The 23,864-nt window shown below is 51.7% G+C and overlaps 1 protein-coding gene across 3 annotated transcripts in view; it reads right to left on the bottom strand.

Annotated features, from left to right (window-relative positions):
- Positions 1–782: 782 nt before the first annotated feature.
- Positions 783–23,864, bottom strand: part of ASXL2 (ASXL transcriptional regulator 2) — a 58,351-nt gene continuing 35,269 nt past the window's right edge. For all 3 annotated transcript variants that reach the window (XM_085057271.1, XM_085057270.1, XM_085057272.1), the window contains 8 exons: positions 19,728–19,840; positions 16,200–16,335; positions 13,665–13,802; positions 12,461–12,624; positions 11,603–11,699; positions 10,701–10,806; positions 8,891–9,539; positions 783–7,336 (listed from right to left, as the gene is read on the bottom strand). In XM_085057271.1, coding sequence (XP_084913397.1) covers positions 5,171–7,336; positions 8,891–9,539; positions 10,701–10,806; positions 11,603–11,699; positions 12,461–12,624; positions 13,665–13,802; positions 16,200–16,335; positions 19,728–19,840 — 3,569 coding nt within the window. In that variant the 3' untranslated portion in view covers positions 783–5,170. The remainder of the gene's footprint in view (positions 7,337–8,890; positions 9,540–10,700; positions 10,807–11,602; positions 11,700–12,460; positions 12,625–13,664; positions 13,803–16,199; positions 16,336–19,727; positions 19,841–23,864) is intronic.

Below are 23,864 nucleotides of genomic sequence, written 5' to 3'. Positions count from 1 at the left end.
GCCATTTTTTATTTTATCTCACCCACTGAAGGTACCCATGTACCTTAAACAGGAAACAACTCCCAGGGCAGGCTGGGGCCAGGCACCTCCTGCTTCCCAAAGGGGCACCCTGAGAGCAGGCAGGAGTGGCTGCTTGGCCCAAGGAAGAGCTCCAGCAGGAGCTGGGATTTGCAGCACATGGAGATGTGTCTGCTCAGACCCCCCGACCTGCTCAGTGCCCTGGTGGGACTCCAATCCCCATGGGAACTCAGTCCCATTCGGGGGGATTTTCACCAAAAGCCCTGCAAAGTAAAGAAATCCCCTGCTTTGCTGGAGTTCCCATGAAATCACTGGTGGAAGTTTGGTGTCCAAATCCCCTGTAAGCACTGTGAGAAGCTCCCCCAGGGTGGTGTTGGTCAAAGGTGGGATTCCATGAGCTTGGAGGTCTTTTCCCACCTAAATGATTCTGTAGAGAATCCACCCATTTATTCCCATTCCAGGTTTGGAGCAAACCCAGTCGCTGTGGGTTTGGTTTGGCTGAGCAGGATCATCATTACAGGGAGGATCCATCCCAGCTCCTCCTCTTCCCACGTGGCTCATCCCAGGTGGTCACAAGGAAACTGAATGATTTCTGGCAGCACAGGCAGGACATTGGACTGGGAAGTGTCCTGAAGGCTCTCCAACTGTAAAACCTTCCCCAAAGCCTTTGCTCCTGGCTTGTGCTTCCCTGCACAGCTCCCACCCGCTCTCCCCCCAGGCTCCTTTCCCTTGTTTTTGTGTTTTCAACATTATTACATCTCAGATCCAACCAGCTCAAATACTTTTTAATACATTGAAAATGTAAAATAAAGCATATACGAAGTACATACAGTATATATATACACATATTTCAAATACTTAAAATTCTTATGTAAAATATGATTTTTTTTTCTATATTATTTGTGTAAAAATACATTTTCAAATGGTGTCACCTCGATTTTGCTGTACAGACCCTCAAGCCCAATCGAAGTCCCTTTTAAAAAGGCAAAAGACAAAGGTTTAGGATTTTTGGAACTGTGTTTACAGGCCTGTTGTCCACATAGGAAAAGCCTCTGGGAAACAGTATTGGATTGCTTCTTTGTGAGAATTCCCATTTTTATTGCATTAACGGCAGGAACTGAATCTTTTCAGTTGTGCTGCAGTAACCCCCGCTGGCCTCGCCGAGGAACTGCCCTCCGGTACCCTGTCACCTCCTCCCAACCCCTGCTTTGCCCGCTCTTTACCCATACTAAAATATATATTACTTAAAATATATTACTGTAAGCTCTTAGACTCGCTCTGCACCTATAGCAAACGGAAGCATTAAAAACAACCCAGGGAGCACTGCGGGTCTCTCCCTCCCGGCACACGCTGGAGCCGCTGGCCCTGTGGCACTCGGGTGGCACTCGGGTGGCACACAGGTGACACACAGCCCAGAGTACCCAGTCCACTCCTCAGGGCCCCACAATGCTCTTCCCAGCCCTGCAATGAATCTGTGCTAATCAAAGTGATCATTTGGGGCTCTCCCATGGCCCCACAGCCTCCCACATTCCCGCTGTGGGATCCTGCAGGGCGAAACCCCAGCCTGGTCCTGCTCTCCACCCCTTCCCTGAGCCTCCCCGAGGAGAGAAGCCCCAAACCTGCTCCCAATCCACCCTCCCACCCCGGATGGTCTTTGCTGCCTCCCTCCTGAGGATCCCTCCTGAGGATCCCTCCCGTTAACGACCTGACTAGGAATTGCTGCCCCAGCAGCTGTTTTGTGCAACCAAAAAAAGATCCAACTCCCCAACCAGTGCAACTGCTCCAAACCTCTTCTCTCCTGTAGATTTCAGTGAAATTCCACAAAGAATTCCTTCCCGACCTGGCTCCAAACCTGAACCCCCAGAGCTGTGCTGGCGCCTTCGGTGCCACAACCCTCACATGGGGAAGTGAAGGATTGGTCACGCTCTAATTCCAGTTCTGTCTCCTGAAAAGGGAAACTGAAACCTCTTCCCTCGCTCAGGTTCCTTTCCCTGCCGCAAACACTCTGACATCAGCCTTTGGAAATCCTGGATTTTTGATGCTGGCATTCCCTGCAGTGCTGTTAAATTCATTCCTGGGGGAACAAAGTCTAATGGTTTAAACTCTGCCACGACATGCCTTTATTGATAAATCCTGTGGAGGTGGAATTACTGTCTGGGGGAAGGTTGGATGATGGGAAGGAGCCTGGGCTGTGGGGCAGGCTGATCCCACCCCAGGCTGCAGGATTCCCCCTTGTGAAACCATCATCCCACACCCAGCTGCAGCACATGGGAAATCCCAGGACTTTATCCCTATTCCAGGGAGTAGTTCCAGGGATTATTACACCAATCCTGAATGATTTCCTCACACTGAGTGCCCTCTGCTCCACCAGGCTGTACCAGCAGTGCTCAAACCTCAGATGGGCACCGAGAGAATTGATTTCCTTAAGAAGAAATGGAAGAAAAGTAGCCCAAGCAAAGTGTTGATCCATGAAATGGAACTAAGGCACTGACAGGTGTAAACTCCCAAGTCACCAACACCATCCTGCTCTGGCCAGTGCCAGCCTGGGGCCACCTCCATGTCCAGGATCACCAATGCCCCACTGTCACCGATTGCCAACATCACCATCCCGGGATGGTGACACCAGACAGGCACATTCCTGTGGGAACAGCAGCTCCCTGCACTGCCAGGGAAAGGGCACAGCAACCCAGATCCGTGCTCAGCAGAGGACACAGGGGAAATCCAATGGGAGGAACCAGCTGGAGCCACAGCTGGGGCTCTGACAGTTTGGGAAATGCCAGGGGAGCTCTGCAAGAACCTTTCCAGCAGCAGCTGCAGCAGCTGGAATGCCTGTGAGTGCTCAGGGTCTCAGCTCCCTCCTCATCCTCTGCTTCCCCCTCTCCAGCAGCCTGGAAAAACAGAGAGGAGGCAAGGAGTGAGCAGAACTGACCCAAGTGTGCAGGGAAACCTCTCATTCTCCTGAGGCAAGAACCACTTGGTCAGTTTGTTGTTCAACCAGCACCAACCTGCACATCAGACTGCCAGGCTGTCCCAGCCAGGAATGGAAGTGCCTGTCAGGATCACAGGAATGTCCCTCCTGTCTAGATGAGGCCTGAGGGAGGAATGAACAGATCCTGCTCTCAGGTCCAAGCCAGCCTACACTGCATCCAAAGTTTACAGAAATGCAGGAATTCCTTTTCCCAAACATGAGCTGGAAGTGGCAGGAACACACACAGGCAGGGGCTCTTGGGCTACCACCACCACCACCACAGGTGCAAGATGCTCATGGGGACAATTTTGTGCAATTTTTTTGAGATTTCAGTTTTAGACTGAAAAAAATCGAGTTAATTTCTAATCCCTAAATCCTCCTCACCACGGGATGCCTAAGCAGTGATGTGGAATCACGACAGTGGGGGTCACTGCTCTGCAATAAATTTAAGATGCCAGAACCCAGAGCAGGTGATGCTGCAGCTCCTGCTGCTCCCTGTCACCACGGCATCAACTCTGCATCTCCCTTTTCCTTATCATCACCAACTAAATCATGGAATCATGGAATATCCTGTGCTGGAAGGAATCCTCAAGGATCACAGAGTCCAACTCCTGACCTTGCACAGACACCCCAACAATCCCACCCTATTCCTGAGAGCATTGTCCAAATGCTCCTGGAGCTCTGGCAGCCTTGGGCGCCACTTGATCCTTGGAAAATCACCCAGGGAATTCTCTGCTCCTCACCACCAGTGCCAGGCTCCCAGGGAGAAGGGGAGGGGAGCAGTAGTACAAAGGAGAGGGGAAGGGAAGGCTGAGGACCCCGTGCACCACTCAGCTGCCCCACTGCTGTGGGAATATTGCTTCAGCTTTAAAAGGCCTTTGGATTAAAAGTGAATTCAGTGCTTTTCCATCAAAAACATACATAGCTCTGTTCCCTGACCAGGCTGCAGCAAGGCCTCTGCCTACCCCAGGAGGGAACAGCCCTCGAGTGACTCGTGCTCTGTCAGCATCCTCAGCTCCTGGGAACACAGGGTTTCCATCAACCCAATGAAGGAATCCAGGAGCTGACAGCGAGGACAGGTGGCACCAGCCGTGTCCCCACTCAGCTCCGAGGGGCTGCCCCAGCCCACCCTCCCTCAGCTGGGCCCAACTCGGTATTTCAAACACAAAGAGCCGCCCAGCGAGCCCCAGGCAGACACTCCTTTGCCTTTCCCTACACCCAGGAAATAGAAAATCTTGGCTAGAAACTGGAGATGTCTGACCATGGGGGGGGTTTGGATGAGCACAAAACGCTTCCCAGAGCACAGCAGGACTGAGGGTGACACTTTGTGTCCTCACCTGTCCCCTGCTGGCTCTGGGCCGTGGGATGGCAGCTCCAGCTCACAGGGAATGCCCAGCAGGGCAGATTGCTGCCCAGTCCTGCCAGGCTGAGCACAGCTGTGTGACCTCTGCTCTCGGTGGGTCACCAACAGCCCCAGTGACTGAGCTGTTCCAGTGACCCCATGGTCAGGACAGCTCCTTCTTTCAGTTCCACCAGTAGCACACCAGACCCCACCTCCCTTCAGCTGGGATACTGGAGAGGGGTGGATTTGCACACCAGGAACACCAGCCTGTATTGCACAGCCCAGGAGCCCTCTGGGAACGGCCAGCTCACGGGGAAAGGCAATGGATGGAAAGGCTGGCACGACTTCATGGTGCCTCCCAATTCCCCACGGTTTGAACTGGGAGCAGCCTAGGGAACCCACTGAGGGCTCTGCCTTGGTGCTCCATCACCACACAGGGCTGGACTTGGATATCCCATTCCCTTTGCCAAGAGAATTCCAACAACGACTGATGGGGAGAGCAGAGCTCAGCAAACGTGCTCAGAGCAGGCTGGGGTTACTGGAACTGCAGTACAAGTCAAACGCTACCTCCTAAAAGATTGAAAAAATATCTTTAAACAAAATAATGTGGCATATTTACATAATTCCTTAAGTGCAAACTCTTGTCACAATTCACGTAGTCGAGCGCGATTTCGACTCCCTGTACAAGAAGGTGCTCTTTCGTTAATGAAAGAAGGACTCTACTCTGTATTCCTGATTCAGTAACGTGTCTCTTGTGCAAGGCAGTAAAATTCCTGTTTCTTCCCAAGATACTTCCCAAAGCGACCCCCAGAGGAAGCCACAGTGTTTCCCACACGCTGCGGTTATCGCACCACGAGGCAGGAGACGCAGAGCTTGGAGGGGCCGATGCAGTCGTCATGGCAGAAGGCACCGCAGCCCTTGCACATGATCATGGCTTTCAACCTGCAGTAACATTTGGAAGGAGGATCCTCCATCCCGCCCTCCTCGGCGAACGCCTGCACCGGGAGGCTCTGCCCGTGGCCGCCAGAGTTCACGGCCTGGCCGGCGGGGATGGTGGTGACCGTCACCGAGAAGGACATGACGTTGCCCATGGAGCTGGCCAGCTGGTTGCACTCGCCCATCAGCGAGCCCTGCACGTCGGGCGAGGTGGAGACGTTGATGGTGCCGCTGTAGCTCGGCCCCAGCAGCTGCGCCCCGGCGCCGCCAGCCAGCTTCGGGGGGTGCGGGGCGGGGAGCAGAGGGGGCTGTGGCTGCGCAGAGTCCGGGGGCCCCAAGAGCTCCGTGCTGCCCTTGCCCCTCATGGCGTGGGCCATCTGCTCCTGTGCCGCCTGCAGCAGGCCCCGGGCCAGCGCCGTGCCGTCCAGCGCTGGTGAGTTCTCCTTGGGGACAACCGGGGCTGCCTCGGCCCTCCCGGCCTTTGTCCCCAGGGCGCCGCGATCCGCAGGGCCGGTGCAGCGTGAGCTCTGCTCCTCCTCCTTCTCCCCCTGCCCGGAGCCCTGTGCCACCTGGGGCTCCTCTTTGATGTTGACGCGCTCCCGTTCATCCCCGGAGCTCTCGTCATCTGCGTCCTCCTCGCTGCTGCTGCTGCCCTGGCCGCCCATCTCCTCGCACTCCCCCAACTCTGCCTGGGCAGCGTCGGCAGGGCTGCTCAGCCCCAGGCGGGGCTCGGGGTTCAGGCAGAAGCTCCTTCTCAAACTCTCTGAGCCGCGGCCGTAGGTGGAGATGTTGAGCAGGTAGTGCCCAGACATGGCGGGCTTGGATGTCCTCCTGCCCGTGAAGCCCAGCATGAATCTCTGGCTGGTGTTTTCCGCTGGGAACCCTGAGTGCGGCAGGTTCAGCTGGGAGGGCTGAAGGACGGGCAGCACGTTCTGCCTCTGCACCCTCTTGATGAGAGTCTGCAGGATCTGCTCCTGCGTCGATTTGCTCAGCGCCTCGTGGCACTGGTGCTGCTCAGCGCTGGGCTCCTTTCCCGAGGGCAGCGGGAAGGTCCTTGGAATGTGAGGCAGAGGCCTGGTGTGGCAGAAGAACTTCCCAAGCTGCTGGGGGAGTAAACTCGACGGTCTGTCCCCTGCCTCGGCGCCGTTCCCCGCCGTCCCCTTCTCTTCCTGAGGGGCCACGGGAACAGTTTTCATCTCTGCTTTGGTGAGCGCCTTGGGCAGGATCTGCTCCAGAGGAACGCTCTTGCCTTGGAGCAGCTGGGTGACCAAAGGGTTGTTGGCAGGAATACTGGAGCTCGCTCTGGGCAAGGCTCCACCCGGAGGGGATTTAAGGCTGGGTGCTGCTGAGGAGGTGCTGGAGGGTGGGACGGGTGTGCCCACAGCTCCAGCCTGGGCTCCAGGGCCCGCGGGTGGCAGTGAGGACACCAGAGGGGAAGATTTGCTTTTGGAAACGTCAGAGGCCGCGGGTGCTCCCGGGGCTCCGCTGGCAGCTCCGTTCCCAGCCGCTGGAGCCCCCCGGGCCGGGGCAGGAGGGGCTGTCCCTGCCTGCTCCCCACTGCCAGCCCCTGGGGACCCCGGGCCGCTTGTCCCCCGCGCGGTCCCCGCGCCGTTCCCTAGCGCCGGGGCTGCCGCGGGGGCAGCTGGCTGTAGTTGTGCTCCAGCAGGATGGCGAGGAGCTCCCTGCTCCGGGGCTTGGCTCTCCACTGGGGCACGAGAGCCCTGGCAATGGGGAAGAACCCTTCTCGAACTTCCCCCGCTTCCAGCTCCTGCCAGCTGCAGTGTGTTGGCTCCAGCTGTGCTCTGGGTGCCTCCAGGGGTGTCTCTCCCGTCTCCCCCACTGCCCGGGGGTCTCCCCCCTCCCGGGCCCGGCCCTGGCACTGCCCCTCCGGCCGAGGCTGCGGCGGCTGCGGCCGCTGCCCTCTGCGCCTTGGCCTGCTGGGCTCTCGCCTTGATGTCGGCCAAGGTCCTGGCGCCTGTCCTGCCTGGACTGCCGAGGGAGAGGGGGAATCGTGCCCTGGGAGAGACCTGGCCGGCAGGAAATGGCATCGGGGAGATTCGGGACACGGGGATCTGCAAGAGAGGAGAAAAGCACGGCTGAGATGGGGAACGTTCGACCCACAGGTTGGAGTGTTTGCAATTTCATCTTGGAGAACTGGTTGTGGTTGTGGAGAAATCCCTTTGGGGAAACCCCTCCTCTCCCTCCCCTGGGATCCCATATCTGACCCTTGGATGCCCCCCAGGCAGATTTAGGGTGGTACAAACCCTGTGGCTCACAGTGGAGCTCATCTCTCGAAGTGACAACATTGGACACCTCCACCCCAGAGCCCCCAGGCTCCCTCCCTGAAGGGCTCACCCAGAGCTCAGCCCTGCCAGCCCCTGTCCCTCTGTTCCACATGATTCTGCTGTCATTTCTGTCCTTTGAAAGGTGTCACCATCCTGCTCGACTCAGCCTTGCTCTTCCACCCTCACCCTCCTCAGTGCCTTTGTACAAAGCCATAATGATCCCTTGAGCTGCAGAAAAAATAATTTACTCTTTCCTTCCAAAACATTTCCCCCAACATTCCAGCTGACTTTCCCTGTGCTGAGCCCTGCACTGAGTCTGGTGTTCCCCTGTTCCCTCTGCAGAGATCTCAGAGAGTTTATCTGAGGTCATGTTGATTTTCTGTATCCATAAAAGCATTGCTGGATCCCACTGATCAACCACCACTTCATTTTTGGGGAATGGCATGTCTTGGGGACATTTCTGTCCCTATTTTCCCCTGCTTTGCAAGAGAAACTGTTCACAATCACCTTCCACTCACTCTGCTGTTAAATTAAATCCCACCTTTATTGCCCTGGCTGGCCAACCCTCCTTCCTGCACAATATTCCAGACCTCTTTTATGGACAGATTCCCCAGCTCTGTGTCACTGACAACTTCATGGATGATTTCCTGCCTTTGTGCTGTTCTTATTAACATGGTGAGAACGATGAGCTGCTTTTAAAGGTCTGAGTTTGCAGCCTTTTAGTACAAAAGGATATTAACAGGGGAGAAGAATTCCTAGGACTTACAGGAACACAGGAATTAAGTTTCTGTCTAATGCCTCAGACCAGCAGGTTCAGCAGCAGCTGCCTGGTCCTGTGGCCTGGCTCTCCAACCCAAGGGATCCCAAAGCCTGGAATGTTTCTGTCCTGCTGCCTCCCCCTGCCCATCCAAGCAGGACACAACTCCCTGGTTCCTTTCCCAGGTGGCTTCTTGCAAAGCCTCAGCAGCCAAAGGGCTCTGGAGCTGAGATGTTCCCCAAAATGCTCCAGCTCTGGCACTGCTGCACTACAGACAGTGCTGCCAGAGGGTCTGGATCCAAACCCAGTGTCTGGGCTGGCTGCAGGAAGCTCTGGATGGCATCCACTCCTCCTGCCCTGCATGTCCCCACCTGCCAGGCTCCCTGCACCTCTGTCACCATGGCCCTGCAGAGCCTCTGCAGCTCTCCCTGTTCCCAGCCTGGCACAGCAGCAGGTGTCCTGCCCAGGCCATGGGGTGGCACGAGATGAGTTCTAAGGTCCCTTCACCCAGAGCTCTGTACCATTCAGTGGCTCCTGAGTGCCCAGGTGAGGCATGGCCGTGGCTCTGTCCCTGCTGGGCTCACCTTGAGCGGAGGCACCCGAGGCACTGCTGCCCCTGGCCCGGGAAAGGGCTGCTTCCGAAACGCCTGCTGGTGCTGGCAGGGCTCCACCAGCCGGGCCTTCTTCTCAGGGCTGCCTGGAGCTTCCTCCCTGCTCTCTGACTTCCTCTTGAGGGTCTCCACGCCGACCTCCATGGCCTCACTGCCGGGGGGTTTCTTCTGCGGCGTGTCCAGAGCTGCCGCGGGGCTTTGCGCCTTCGCCGCTCCCTCGGCCGCCTCGGGGCTCTTTGGTTTGCTGGGGACACCCACAGTGTCCTTCCCTGGCCCCTCCTTCCCTGCCCCAGGCTTCCTCTGCTCCTCAGGCTTCTGGCTGGCAGCACTCTGGGGTTTCTCCTGCAGGGCTTCTCCGTGGGTTCTCTCTCTGGCAGGGACGGAGCGCTCGCCGGTTCTCACCGCCCGCCGCTCCGGGGAGGCTGAGGCTGCCTTGGGCTGTGGGTCCTCTCTGCCCTCCTCTCCTGCTTTTCTCCCAGCTGAGCCCTGGGCTGGCTGTGCTTTGGGCTCCGATGGGGATGTGCTGTGCTCCTGCTGCGGGGCTGAGGGGCTGCAGGGCTGGGCTGGCTCTGCCTCGGGCTGTGCTGTCAGTCGCTCCGACTCCTCGGGGCTCAGCCCAGAACTGCCAAGAGAAACAGAGGGTTTGCTTTGTGAAACATCCCTGCAGAACCAGCCCATCCTGGGGAAATGGAGGCAGGGTTCTGTAAATGAACTCCCAAAATAAATATCTCCTGCACCCAGTTCTGTGCCACAGTCAGTGAGAACCTTCCCTGCTGACAATCCTTCCACAGGAAACAGAAATCAGCATCACAGATTAAAACCAACTCAATGGAACACTAGGTAGCTCCAGCCCTGTTCCAAACACCAATTTTCCAGGCTGCACACGATCTGTCACATTGGGTTTTTCCCCAAACATGACCCCATGAAGGTCCAGTGACTCTGGATTGCTTCGCACCCCACAAATCCTTAGGGGCTGGAGGGAACTGAGGTGCTGCTCTTGCACATGTCCCCTCCATGCTGTCCCCTGTCCCCCTAAAGCTCCAAGACTGTGCCTGTTGTCACCTTTCCACATGCATGGACCTGGGTCGGGTGGCTGATAAAGCTTTTTCAGCTGCACTCCCAGCCTGGTGCCTCCCTGAAATTGGTCCTACAGCCTGTCTGGACACATCCCCTGCCCCTGCTCATCCCAACCACACCATGGGATGCCACAAAGAGGGGTTAAAACACCCTGCAGGAGTGGGAGGCAAAGGGGCTGCAGGGTGAGGACAAAACACAAACCTGGCACAATGCAGGACAAGAAATCCCTCATCAGTTCTTTCCACGTTTGTGTTCCTGTCCAGGTTTCTCAGTAACTCCCTCAGAAACCCAAAACCCTCCCTGTAGCCCCAAAGGATGAGAAAATCCTGAAGCAAGAGGAGCCACAGAATGAAGGTTTTGCACATCTGGGGGTTTAAGCAGGTTGTGTGGGAATGAAGTGGCTGACCCTGAGTGGGACTAGCTTGGCCACCACAGCTCTGAGGGCCTCCAGAGCCCAAAGCCCAGCAGAACTGTGGGAATTACTCCAAGCAAGGAGTGGGAAGAGGTGCAAATCCCAAAGACAGCCTGCACTGGTTAAAGTGTGAGGCATCAGGGCAGCAAACCCCTCATGCCTGACCTGCATCCTGCCAGCATTTCCTGGAACCAGGTGAAGCCAGAGAGCTTCCTCAGGGGTCAGGGCTGATGAAACTCAGTGTCCATGGATGGAAAAGCCCAGCAGGAGCTCCTGACACAGCTCAGCTCTCACCTCTGCCCATAGTAGCTCTCAAAGAAGTGCTCCTTCCACAGCTCCACCTTCTTCTCCTTCTCAATTTCTTGCCTGATTCGGAGCTGCATTTCTGGGGTGAACTCTCCTGTGGGATGCAAAAGGGATTTGTGAGGCAGGAAAGGGGTGGACAATGGGGCACAGGAGAGTGACCAGGAGCCCTGACAGCCCAGGGTGCTGCACCTCCCTGAGCCCCAGGGACTCTGGTGCAAGGGGGCAGTTAGGGGAATGGAGCTGGGAATGGCTGGAGAGTGTCCAGGGAAAGGAATGGAGCTGGGAAGGGGCTGGAGCTCCAGGAGTGGCTGAGGGAGCTGGGAAAGGAGCTCAGCCTGGAGCAAAGGAGGCTCAGGGGGACCTTGTGGCTCTGCACAACTGCTGACAGGAGGGGACAGCCAGGCTGTGCTCCCAGGGAACAGGGACAGGAGGAGAGGGAACAGCCTGGTCAGCCTAGTAAAGGCCTCACCTCCCCCACAGGGAAGAATTTTTCCCCAATATCGCAGTAAACACCCAAAGTTTGAGCTCAAAGCACTGAGCACCCAGTGCTGGTGACACCATGCTTTGCTCTGGGACAGCATTTCCCTTCTCTGCCCCCTCAGCAGTGTCTGTGTTTAGGTGCCACAACTCCAGAATGCCACAGCTCTACTTCAGAGCTCAAAACTTCAGAAGATTTTGAACACCTTTTTCCTTCTTTGCTCACCTCTTGCAGAGATTTGCTCTGTCAGCTCAACACAGAACTCCTCCTGCAGCCCCTCTGACCTCAAACCCCCCAGCTCTGGGCTCCTTTTGGCTCAAAGCCTGCAGTGAGTCCCTCCAGAGCTGCAGGAATATCCTCCAGCCATTCCCCAGGCACTCCCCAGCCGTGGGGATGTGAGGGGAAGCTTTACCTTCTGACAGCCTCTCCTTCCAGCCCTGGGCAGCTGAGGTGAAGAACTCGTTGTTGAGTGCAGAGCTGCTGAGCTTCATGAGTCCATCTGCCCCCACCTGCCAGAGACACAGCCTGGGTCACCTGTGGGCAGTGCCAGTGTCCCTCTGGGCAGTGCCAGTGTCCCCCCTGGGCAGTGCCAGTGTCCCCCCTGGGCACAGCAGTGTCCAGCACTGCCCACACCCTCGGGATGCTGCCTGGAGCTCATTCCAGGGAGAACCAACAGCCCAAACCCAGCTGGTTTGGTGAAACCCAGGAGGTTGTGGTGAACAAGTTTTGTCTTGGGGAGGCTCTGTGGGGTTTTGTCACACAATTCCCCCAGCCAGGACAAAGCAGTGCCTCAGTGGGTGACACTAAAAACATGCTGCTGGGGGGTTTGTTTCTCCCAACAGTTCTGGAAGATTTGGGATCATTCCCACTGTCCCAGGTTGCTCCAAACCCTGTCCAGCCTGGCCTTGGACACTGCCAGGGATCCAGGGGCACCACAGCTTCTCTGGGAATTCCATCCAAGGGCCTGCCCACCCCCCAGGGAACAATTCTTTCCCAATATCCCATCCAGCCCTGCCCTCTGGCAGTGGGAAGCCATTCCCTGTGTCCTGTCCCTCCATCCCTTGTCCCCAGTCCCTCTCCATCTTTCCTTTTGGTCCCTCCAGGTCCTGGAAAGCCACAATTACATCCCCCTGAAGCTGAATTCACTCTCCCCCAGCCCCCTGCCCCTCTCCCCATGGGCACCCAGGGTACCACCCCAGCATCTCCACCCCAATTGCTCCCTGCAGCCCTGCAGGGTGCAGCAGCCCCAGGGGACTTTCCCAAGCTCTACCTGTCTGTCCACATCGGGCAGCAGCAGCAGCAGGCGCTGCTGGCACTCGGCTGGCAGCACAGAGAAGGTGTGCTTGTTGATCAGAGCCCTCAGGTTGGTGTTCACCAGGATGGAGTCTGGAGTCTCCACATCGATCTCAGCACAGCGAGCTCTCTTCAGCTGCCCTGCAATGGAGCACAGCTGCCTCAGCCTCACTGCTCTGCTCTGGGGGTTGTCCCACAGCAGTGTCCCAGGGCCACCCAGGAAGCCATTCTGTCCCTCTTTGATCTCTGCACACACAGCCACAAACAGAGCCTGGCAGATCCTTCCAGCACAGAACATTCCAAACCCACTCAGTGCACCTCACTTGGGATCCTGGCAAGGAGAGCTTCTCAGGAGCATTTCTGCAGCTCCTTTTGGCCACAGCAATTTTCTGTTTCAAAGCTCCAGTCAAGGTCAGATTGCTCCTGGGGATTTCTTTTGGACTTTCCAGCTCTGTGGAAATGTCTGTTTTCCCCCAACACGATGTGGGATAGAGAGCTCAGACTGAGGGAATGGCTGGAGCAGTGCCAGGGCAGGGTTAGGGTGGAGATCAGGAAAGGTTCTTCCCCCAGAGGGTGTCAGGCACTGCCCAGGCTGCCCAGGGAATGGGCACAGCCTGAGGAGAGTTTGGACAGCACTGCCAGGGATGCCCAGGGTGGGATTGTTGGGTGTCTGGGCAGGGAGAGAAGTTGGACTGGATGATCCTTGAGGTCTCTTCCCACTCAGGACATTCCTTGATTCTATAAGAACACTCCTGGGTTCCCTGGGGCTCACTGGGGTCAATCCCACCCTAGGCAAAAGGAACCAGGAAGGTTGGGAGGGCTGAGAAAGCTCTGACTCCAGTGAAGGGCTGGGAGCCAAATCCAGTGAGGCCTGAGGGATGGAGATCCTGGAAGGAATTTCTTCTTCCTTTTCTATGTTATCAGAGTGTGTAAATCCATTAAAAAACCCATAAATAATGCAGCTCCTTTTGTGATCCCCAACAGCTGGGAATCCCAGCAGAAATCCCTGCTGGTGAGCACTGGGAAAGGCTGATGTGCAGATGGCAAAATTGAATTATTTATCCCAATCAATTCCCAGCAGACTGGCAGCTCCTTCCAGAGTCCCTCAGCAATGGAATTACCACCCTGCACTCCATTTTGCTCCTTTAGGCTTTTGGAAAAGCTGGGAAATCCATCCTTACTTGCGTGGAGCCTGTCGGATCTTGGGAATGGCTTCTTGCCCAGCCCTGGCAGGGAATTCTCCAGTTTCACTGAGGGGGAGAAGCTGGACGTGGAGTTTGGGCTGCTGGAATGTCCATCTGCCTGCTTCCCTTCCCAGCCTGCAGGGAAAAGGACATGTTGGAACACAGGGATGCACAGCAGGAGGATATTCCTGCGTGGAATGAAGGTTGTCCAACACCCAAACCCACCCTGCAGCTCCAGAAACTCCTCCACAGACATTCCTGTGCTCCTGGAGCACTTGCTGCCCAACAGCTGAATGCAGGAGACCCCTTGGAGCCACCAGAACATCCCAAATTAAAGGCATGGAAGGCACATCAGGAGTGCTTTGAGTCTATTCTCAGTCAATCCCAATTTATTTCCCACCTACATCCAACCCAGGCAGGATCCCATTAGCACTTCCAGAGTTAACAGAGCTCCTGCCAGGGAAATCTCTCCACACCTCACACATCCTTGCTAAACTGCTCCCCTCTGTCACACCTTTTGTTCCATCAGCTCATCCTGGGGAATTCTCCTCCTCTTCCCAATGCTCAGGAGAGTTTCCCATCCTGTTCCCTTCCCTTCCCTTCCCTTCCCTTCCCTTCCCTTCCCAAGCTGTCCCAGCTCTGCCTAAACCCCCAGAATTGTGGGATCTCCATTGCTTTCCACCAGAATGTTGTTCCTCCCCACCTGTCCATTTAATTTCCTGCTCTCCACACATCCCACTGTCCCTGAGCAGCATCACAGGGATTGGGAAAAGGGATTTCATGGACAAAAACACACAAGAGCCACTCGTGTCACAAGAACCTCCCTAGGGATGGATTTGCAGCCTGGTGGGGCTGCTGAACACTGATCCCACCTGGAACCAGCCAAGGAACTCCAGGGAAAGCCTGGAGCCAAGAGAAGATCCTGACCTGAGCCTGAGGAGAGCATCCTAAGGTGGGAAGGGCAAGACTGGCTGGCAGTTTGTGGCCTTTGCACCACTGGAGTCTGAACAGGAGAAAATGAACTCAGAAATGAATCCCAGATCCTGCCCAGGACAGCCTGAGGGTCAGGGAGCTCCCAGGCACTCCCAGCTCCTCGTGGCTCCAGGAAAACCCTTACCCTGCTCAGGGCATTTCAGTGGAACTTTCCCATAATTGCTCCCAGGATAAAGATGTTTTTAATGCCAACACTGAGGCTGCAGTTATCCTCTCTGGCTGATCCACAGCAGGGATGGAATGAGGACACTGGGAATTCCCCTGGCTTGGAGAGGGGTTGGCACTAACTGGAAGTGTTCCACATCCCTGCAGGAAGTGAGTGTGGAATGCTGAGCTCTGCCAGGATTGTCTGGGACACTGAGCCTGTCCTGGGAATTCCTGAGCCAGGGAATTCAGCAGGGACTGCCTGATCCCAGCTCCTTCCTGCCTCTTTGGCAGGGAATGACCAGGAGGCAGCTGCAGAATTCCTTCTCTCCACAGGCAGCTTTCCCTGCTTCCAGCACAGCTCCTTGGCTGAAGGACTGCCAGCTTGGGCCTGGGCTGGGGTCAGTAATTAATATTAATGAATTACCCACAGCACAGGCTTTGCTGGAGAGCTCAGTGGCTGGAAAAGGCTGGGATTTGGGACTGGAGATGCAGTTTTTTGGGATCTGGGGCACCCTGGGATAGTGGAAGGTGTCTGGATGAGCTCTGAGCTCCTTTCCCACCCCAATCAGCCTGGGATTCTGAGGTTCTGTGGCTCAGGTGGCACAACCAGGACATCACCAGGGCAATCAGTCACTCTGGGAGTTACTGCCAAGAGTTCGGGATTCCATGGACAATGTGGTGCTGGCAGGAGAGCTCCTGCCCTGCTGGAGCAGCCAGAGCAGAGCAGTGACCTCATCCACCTCCAACAGCACAAATTCTGGGAACCCTTTCAGGTGAGAACAGGACAAGGAACCAAACCTGCAGGGTGAGCAGCCACTTTGGGAAACAGAAACACCAGGAGGAATCTCAGAATATAAATACCAGGAGAAATCCCCAAACAGAAACACCAGGAGAAATCTCCTAACACAAATACCAAGAGAAAACCCCAAACAGAAATACCAAGAGAAAACCCCAAACAGAAATACCAGGAGAAATCTCAGAATACAAATACCAGGAGAAATCCCCAGACAGAAATACCAGGAGAAACTCCCATACAGAATCACCAGGAGAAATCTCCAAACATCCAAGGTTTATCCAAAGTTTATCCAAAATCTCTCCAAACCCCCAAACACCAAAACCACACCAAACACCAAACACCAACACCCAACCAAAAACCAACACCAACAACCAACACCCAAACAACCAAACACCAATCCAAGATCTAACCAAGGTCTATCCAAGGTCTATCCAAGATCTCTCAAGGTCTATCCAAGCTCCATCCCCACCTGGTGCCTCCCTGACAGAACCCAGGCCCTGCAGTCAGCAGTTGATGATTTCAGCACCCACAGAACCCTCAGAAGGATCATTTCCCCTCCAGGCCATGGATCAGAACAATCCCAGTGCTGCACTTACCTGATTTGCCAGGAGCAGCAGCCTTGGCCTTGAGCAGGACGTGCTGGTTGGAGGGCAGAGCCATTCCTGGAGCCATTCCTGGAGCCATTCCTGCCCTGCAGTGCTGCTGCTGCTGCTTCTGCTGCTGCTTCAGGGCCTGAGGGACACAGAGCACCACATCAGGACTGGGATTTGGTATCCTAAATCAGCCCTGAGCTCCCCAGCACATCCCCACTGCCTGCTCAGGGTGACACAGGTGACACACAGGTGACACACAGGTGACAAAGTGATCAAACACCAACACCCTACTAGGAACAAACGTCTCCTGCCTCTGCAGGAGTTCATTGTCACAGAACATCCTCCTTGTGGGAAAAGGATCTCCAGAGAAACACAGGGAAAGGATTCCAGGGCTGCAGTTGGCTCCAGAGGTAATTCCACAAAGAATTTCAGTTATTTGGAGTTCATCCCATCTCCTGGAGAGAGCAGCTTCCCAAATCCCTCCAGCAGACACTGCCCATTAGGGATGGAGGTTCAATTAGCAGAGGAACAAAAATGCAATGCTAAAGAAAAGAAAACAAAAGGCTTTGTTTCAGAAAAGACTTGAAGCACCGATCAGAGCAGAGCCCCAAAGGGACTCAGCCAGGAGGGGTTTGGTTGAACTGCAACCCAAAGTTGCTGCTTGCAAAAAACCAAAATCCAAACCCAGCTGACCTCAGCAGCAGAAGAAATGACAACAGATGAAGAATTCCATGGAATTTCAGACTAGGAGTGACAGGATATGCTGTGCTGCACGGGGGGCAGTTAACTGGGGATTGTCACTGGCTTAGATAGTGATATTAACAATAAATAATAAATAATAACATTAACAATGAATAACAATAAATAATAATATTAATGATAATGACAATAATAATTGTCACACAGTTAGAGCCAGGAGAGGGAATGAATCTGTTAACTAGGGATCATCACCAGCTTAAATAACAATATTTCCAATAAGGACAATAACAATAACCCAGTCAGACCCAGGAGAGGGAATGAGTCCCTGCAGGAAGGTGCAGATCTGCTCAGAAGGCACAGCCCAGCTGACTGTCACACCTGAGGCAGACTGACAGCAACAGGACTGGGATAACCAAGGGACTCCTCAGATCCTCTTTTCCCTTCATCAAATAGTTCCTATTTAGCCACTTCTCCCAGAGCCTGGAGAAGATTCAGCCAGGTGGAAACAGCCAAATTGAATTGACCTCCTGTCACTGAGGGCAAAAGCTTTCAAAGAGATAAAGAGAGCTGGCATTTCCAGGAATAACCAAAACCCACAAATAAATTCAGGGAAGCTTTTCAGAGAAGCAGAGGGAGCAGTGACCATGTGGGAAGCACTGACCCTGCTGGGGATGGTTGGATTCTGGGGGCTCTGAGGGCTTTTCCAACCCAAATGATTTGGAAATCCCACAATTCCAGAGGCTCCTTGCATTCCCAGCACTCAGGGTTTCCCTGATCCTGGGAATTCCAGTTATTCACCTCAGGCTGGGTGAGGAGGAGATCCCTCAGTGGCCTGGAGGGATCCAAGGAGAGCACTGGAGCAATCCTTGGATTCTGAATCCCAGCCTCAGCACACATTCCATGGATTCCCATGGATTCTCCCAACTGCTCCACCTCTCCAGGGGGATGAGCCAATTCCAGCTCAGACCCTGCAAACCTCCAGGGTGGGATTTTTCCAGAGGATTTTGGGAATGCAGCCTGATCCCCTGCTCCAGGGTGTGGGGGTGGCACAGCTACTGCTCAGCTTGAGCTCTGCTGTGTGGATGAGTTAAATCCTGGTTTTTGGAATAGCCCCATTCCCATTCCCACTTCTCCCTCAGAAATCCACTCCCTCTTCCCTCCAGGAATGCTGGAATTCCTGCAGAGGGGAGAGCTGAGCCCAAGCAGCCCCTGAGCAACAATCCAGAGCCCAGACAGGATGAAGGACATGGAAGTTCCTTTCATTCCCCTTTCACTCCTAACGTGGTGTTTTCCAGTCCTGTCCCTTTCCCACTATCCCAATTTCCTCTTTTTAGCTCCTTTTTATAATTTCCCATCCCACCTTCCACTACCCCAGGCTGCTCCAAGCCCTGCCCAACCTGCCCTGGAACACTTCAGGGATTTCCAGGGATTCCCACAATTTCTCTGGAAAACCTGAGCCACTTTGGAAGGGAAGAGCTGTTTGGATGCTGCAGGGAATGTTTGCCAGCCAGGATTAACGAGGGCTGAGGGACACACAGAGGCTGTTCCTTAATTAATATCCCCTCAATTAGTGGGAAGCAATTTTCTGGGGATTCAAAGAGAGTGGAAGCTTGGAAGTTCAGAGGAAAACCTGGCTGCAGTGCAACACCCTGAGCTCCCAGGGGGCAAACAGCCACGTGGGAACAGAAAATTCCCAAATCTGGCATCACCTCAGCTCCCCAGGGCTGCAAGCACAACTCCAGTTCATCCTTCATCCCTGTGTGTTCTCCCCAATTACAGCCCTAATTAGGTCACTAATTAGTAATTTCTCTCCCTGCAGATCCTTTTCCAGGGACACCTCTGGAATGCCATCCTGAGTGACTGGGAAAAGCCAGGTTGGGTGGGAAGAGGCAAATCCTGTCTGGATTTGTGATTCCATATCCACAATCTCTTCACCCCTCACTCCTCACAACATTCCCTTTCCTAAGGAATAAATCCAACCTGGAAAAAGCATTTCCTTCCCAAGGATCCTGGGAACCCAAACAGTGCAGTGGGGAAACACCTGGGAATCCAGGGAACAATCCAGCTGGAATTTTTCATCAGGAGGAGCAAATCTGAAGCACAAAGAGCCTCCCAGCCTTGCTGAGGACACAGGGAACAGAATCCAGATATTCCCAGGCATTCCCATTCCACAGGCTTGGAAAAGTCACTCCTGCTGTGTCCTCAGCAGCCAGGAGAGGAGCAAAGAAAGGCAGAGAGTCCTCCTTTCCTTCTCCACACACTCAGAATCCATGGAATTCCTGCTTTCCTTCTCCTCCAGACACTCAGAATCAATGGAATTCCTGTTTTCCTTCTCCTCCAGACACTCAGAATCCATGGAATTCCTGTTTTCCTTCTCCTCCAGACACTCAGAATCCATGGAATTCCTGTTTTCCTTCTCCTCCAGACACTCAGAATCCATGGAATTCCTGTTTTCTTTCTCCAGACACTCAGAATCCATGGAATTCCTGTTTTGTTTTCCTTCTCTCCAGACACTCAGAATCCATGGAATTCCTGCTCTCCACCCAGGCAGCATCCCCAGAATTCCTGCTTTTCCCATCCCTTTCCCTCCCTCTGGATTTGCAGGAATTCCCCACCAGGGGAAGAATTCACTGAACTCTTTTCCCCCAAAGTCTAAATTCACCAAACCCATTTCCTCCAACAGCAGAAACCACAGAAACTCCTCAAAGGATTGGGGAAAAAAGAAAAAAAAAAATCACATTTTACAGCTTTTCTCTAGGGTAATAATTTAAAAACCAGATTTTTTTTAGGGAAAACCAAGGGAATATTGCCAGGATCTGCAGGATTGCTCACCTGTTTGAGAGCCTTTTTGCTGTGCTTCTGGGAGGAGGAGAGACCTTTGCCTGGGAGGGAGGGAGAGGGAGAGCTGCACTGCGGGGAGGCGGCAGGGGCCAGGCGGGAGGAGACTGGGAGAGAGAGAAAGAGATAAATAGAAATAGAAATGTAAATATAAATATAAATATAAATATAAATATAAATATAAATATAAATATAAATATAAATGTAAATATAAATATAAATATAAATACAAATATAAATGTAAATATAAATATAAATATAAATATAAATGTAATTATAAATGTAATTATAAATGTACATATTAATATATAATATAAAAATTAAAATTAAAATAAAAAATAAATACAGAAATAGAAATAAATAATGTAGGTGAAAATGTAATTGTAAACACAAATAAAATATATAAATATAAATATAAATGTAAATACAAATGTACATATACATATAAATACATAATATAAAAATAAAAATAAAAATTAAAAAATATAGATATAGCTATAAATAATGTAGATGAAAATGTAATTGTAAACACAAAATATATACATATAAATATAAATATAAATACAAATACAAATATACATATAAATACACATATACACATAAACATAGATAATACAAATGTACATAAATATATCTAAATAACAATATGACTGGAAATATAAAAATATATATTAAAATATATATGTAAGTATAAATATAGATATAAGTGTAAATGTAAATATAGATGTAAATATAAACATTAACATAAATATAAATAACATAAAAAAAGAAAAATATAGATACAAATATAGATATAAATAATGTAGATGTAGATGTAAATGATAACATAAATATAAATATATATGTAAATATAAATATAAACAATCTAAATCTAAATATATAAAAATATAAATACAAACATTAACATAAATACAAACAATATAAAAATTAAAAAATAAAAATAAAAAATAGATATATAGATGTAGATATAAATAATGTAGATGTAGATGTAAATGTAAACATAAAAATATATAAATATAAATATAAACAATCTAAATCTAAATATATATAAATCTAAGTACAAACATTAACATAAATATAAAGAATATAAAGATAAAAATATGAAAATTAAAATCAATATATAGATATAAATAATGTAGATGTAGATGTAAATGTAAATATAAATATACACATAAATATTAAAAACTATAAATAATATAAAAATATAGATATAAATAATCTTAATAATATATTATTAATATATTATTATAATAATATATTAATAATATATAAATAATCTTAATAATAAAATTTAAAATATAGATATAGATAGTGTAGATGTAAATGTACATGGACAGTATTCAGCCCAAGGCAGATGGAGTCTCTGCAGTGAAGCTCCAGTTCCAGGTGATTTCATCCTTCAAGAGCCTCATTAGGAGCAGCTAATTAGGATGGGAATTCACCAGCAGCTGCTCCAACTGCTGGTGTGGCACAGGATGTCCCAAATCCAGGATCTGGGGACATTCCCACCTCCCAGGTGCTCCAAACCCATCCTTGGACACTCCAGGGGCAGCAGAGCTGCTCTGGGAATTCCCAATTCCCAACATCCCACCCAGCCCTCCCTCTGCCATGGGAAGCCATTCCCTGTCTCCTGTCCCTCCATCCCTTGTCCCAAACCCTCCCCAGCTCTCCTCAATCCCCTTCAGGCTCTCCAAGCTCTCCCTGGATTTTTCTCTTCTCTTAAAAACAAAAACCAGGAAATTCCTGAACGTCTCACCCCTGGATTGGGGAGATGACAAACCCCTGTGGGATCAGGGAAACCTACCAGGGAAGGTTTGCAGGGAGGTTTGTCCCATGGGGGATAATCAATGGGGTCACACAGAGCCCAATGAATTAATTAATTCATTAACACTTCCCAGCAATCAGCTCTGAGCAGGATGAGGCAGAGGAGGAGCCAAGAGATAACGAGGCAGATCCTAATTAACAGCAGGAGAAGGGAACCTCCCCAGAATAATGCAGCAGCAGAGACCAACATCCCAATGAAACACACAGAACAAGGAACAATTCATTACAAAAGTTAATTGATCAGGAACAATTAATGACAAAAACCTCTCCTGTGTGGTGTGGATGAGTTGGAAACAAAAATCACCACTGCAGGGGCCAAAAACCCCAAACCCTGATGTAGCTCCCAGAGCAAACTCTGTCCCTGCTTGGAAACAACCTCAGCAATGTTTGTAACCCAGATTTGTGTCCTGCTCTGGGTGGAAATGTAGATCAATAAATGCTGGAAAAGTTCAGAGTCTGCTCAGCCCCTGAGAGGCAAAGCAGATCCCAAACTCCCTGGGATTCTCTCAACATTGGATAAAGAGAACTGGGAGCAAAAATAATCTGTTGTTAAAGAGTTTCCTCAAACTTCCAGAGAATTTCGACAAAAGGCTCCTAAAACTTGGTTTGGCTATTGTTTAAAAACAAAGAATTGGCAGAAGTGATGCTGGAAGAGAGGAGGGGAGAAACCTCAGAGACCTTGCAGGGCCCAAAGGGCTGCAGACCAGATGTGCAAACCCCAAACCCATGGTCAGACAATTCTCCTCAACACAGAAATCCAGAATGTGGGCAGGAGGGGAAGCAGCAACATCCATTTCCCCAGAATTCCCTGCAGAGGATCTCAGTGCTTCACCTCCTCAGGCTCTGCAGCTCCACAAGGAAAAGCTGCACTTGACTCCTTTGGGCTCAAAGGAAAGTCAAGCTGAACTAAAAATAGAAATTTCCTCCCCAGCTGTGCAGTCAGGAGCTTAAAATATCCCAGTTTTAAATGGGATGCAGATGTGTGACATGGAAAAACTTGGAGGGAAGTAATTAAAACACACTTGGAGGAGAGTGGAGATGTCTCTGGTTAATCACAGAATCCCAGAATGGTTTGGGGTGGAACTGAATGATCATTGAGATCCTTTCCCACCCAGACCATTCTGGGATTCACTGATTCCATCCATTTAAGGGTCAATGAGGCACTGGGGAAGCAGGAAAGAGGCAAATCCACTGGGAAGGAGAATAAATGCAATAAATGGATTTTCTGGAGGCTCCCTGGCTTTGATTCACCTGTTTGGCTCAACAACAGCAACACCAAATGGACACTGAGAGAAGAGAGAGAACCTTCTCTGTGCCTTTGCCAGCCTTGCTCAGCACATTCCTGGGAATACTCTCGTAAAAAAGAAATAAAAATAAAAAATACAGCAGGAATCACAGCAAAGCCTGCAGGTGGAATTCCCTGCCAGCAGCAGCTCCAGCTCACTCCCCAGCCTCATTTCCATTCGTTTGCAAAGGTGCAGCAAAAACAGCTGGGAAATATCCAACAGTCACATTTCAGTCCCAGGCAGTGTCCAAAATTCAGATTTCAGTCCCAGGCAGTGACCAAAACTCAGATTTAAGTCCCAGGCAGAGTCCAACAGTCACATTTCAGTGCCATGGAACTGTCCAAAATTCACATTTCAGTCCCAGGCAGAGTCCAAAACTCAGATTTCAACACTGATTTTCCACCTCTGGCAAACCACAGCCGGGAACAGCACCAACCCCATATCCCTTTCCCTCTGCTCTACCCACAGCTGTGCCCATGTCAGACTCTCCCTGTCCCCAAACAGACACAGCAGAGCCCCCAAGGTGGAGTCTGGCAGGAGCAAAAGGCTCTCAGAGCAGATTGCCCAAGGGGGGAACAGCAGCACAGATTTCCCCAGCTGTGGGAACAGAGGGAGTGACAGGGAAATCCCACAGCCAGCAGTTCTGGTGCTTCTGAAAGTCAGGACATTGCTGTGGGTTCTGAGAGGGAAAGATTAACTATGAAGTGATTCTTTACCTATTAACTAATTCTTTAACTATTGAGTAATTCACTGGATATTAACTCATTCTTGCCTGGAGGGTTTGAGGCTCTGGCACAGGATTCCCAGAGGAGCTGTGGATCCCTGGAAGTGTCCAAGAAAGGGGTTTGGAGCAGCTGGGACAGTAAGAGGTGTCCCTGCCATGGCACTGGATGAGCTTTAAGGTCCTTTCCATCCCAAAATATTCCATAACTCTCTGATCTCCTGGCCTGAGAGATGCCAAAATCCTGAGGGCACAGGGAGAGTGTTGGGCTGTCAGTGAGGGCAGAGATGTCTGCAGCAT

The sequence above is a fragment of the Lichenostomus cassidix genome, chromosome 3, assembly GCF_008360975.1.
Source record: "Lichenostomus cassidix isolate B80296 chromosome 3, HeHo_3.0, whole genome shotgun sequence".
In the NCBI taxonomy this organism is placed as follows: Eukaryota; Metazoa; Chordata; class Aves; order Passeriformes; family Meliphagidae; genus Lichenostomus; species Lichenostomus cassidix.
Note: the sequence above shows the minus strand (reverse complement) of the source record. Positions and strands in the feature narration are given on the sequence as shown.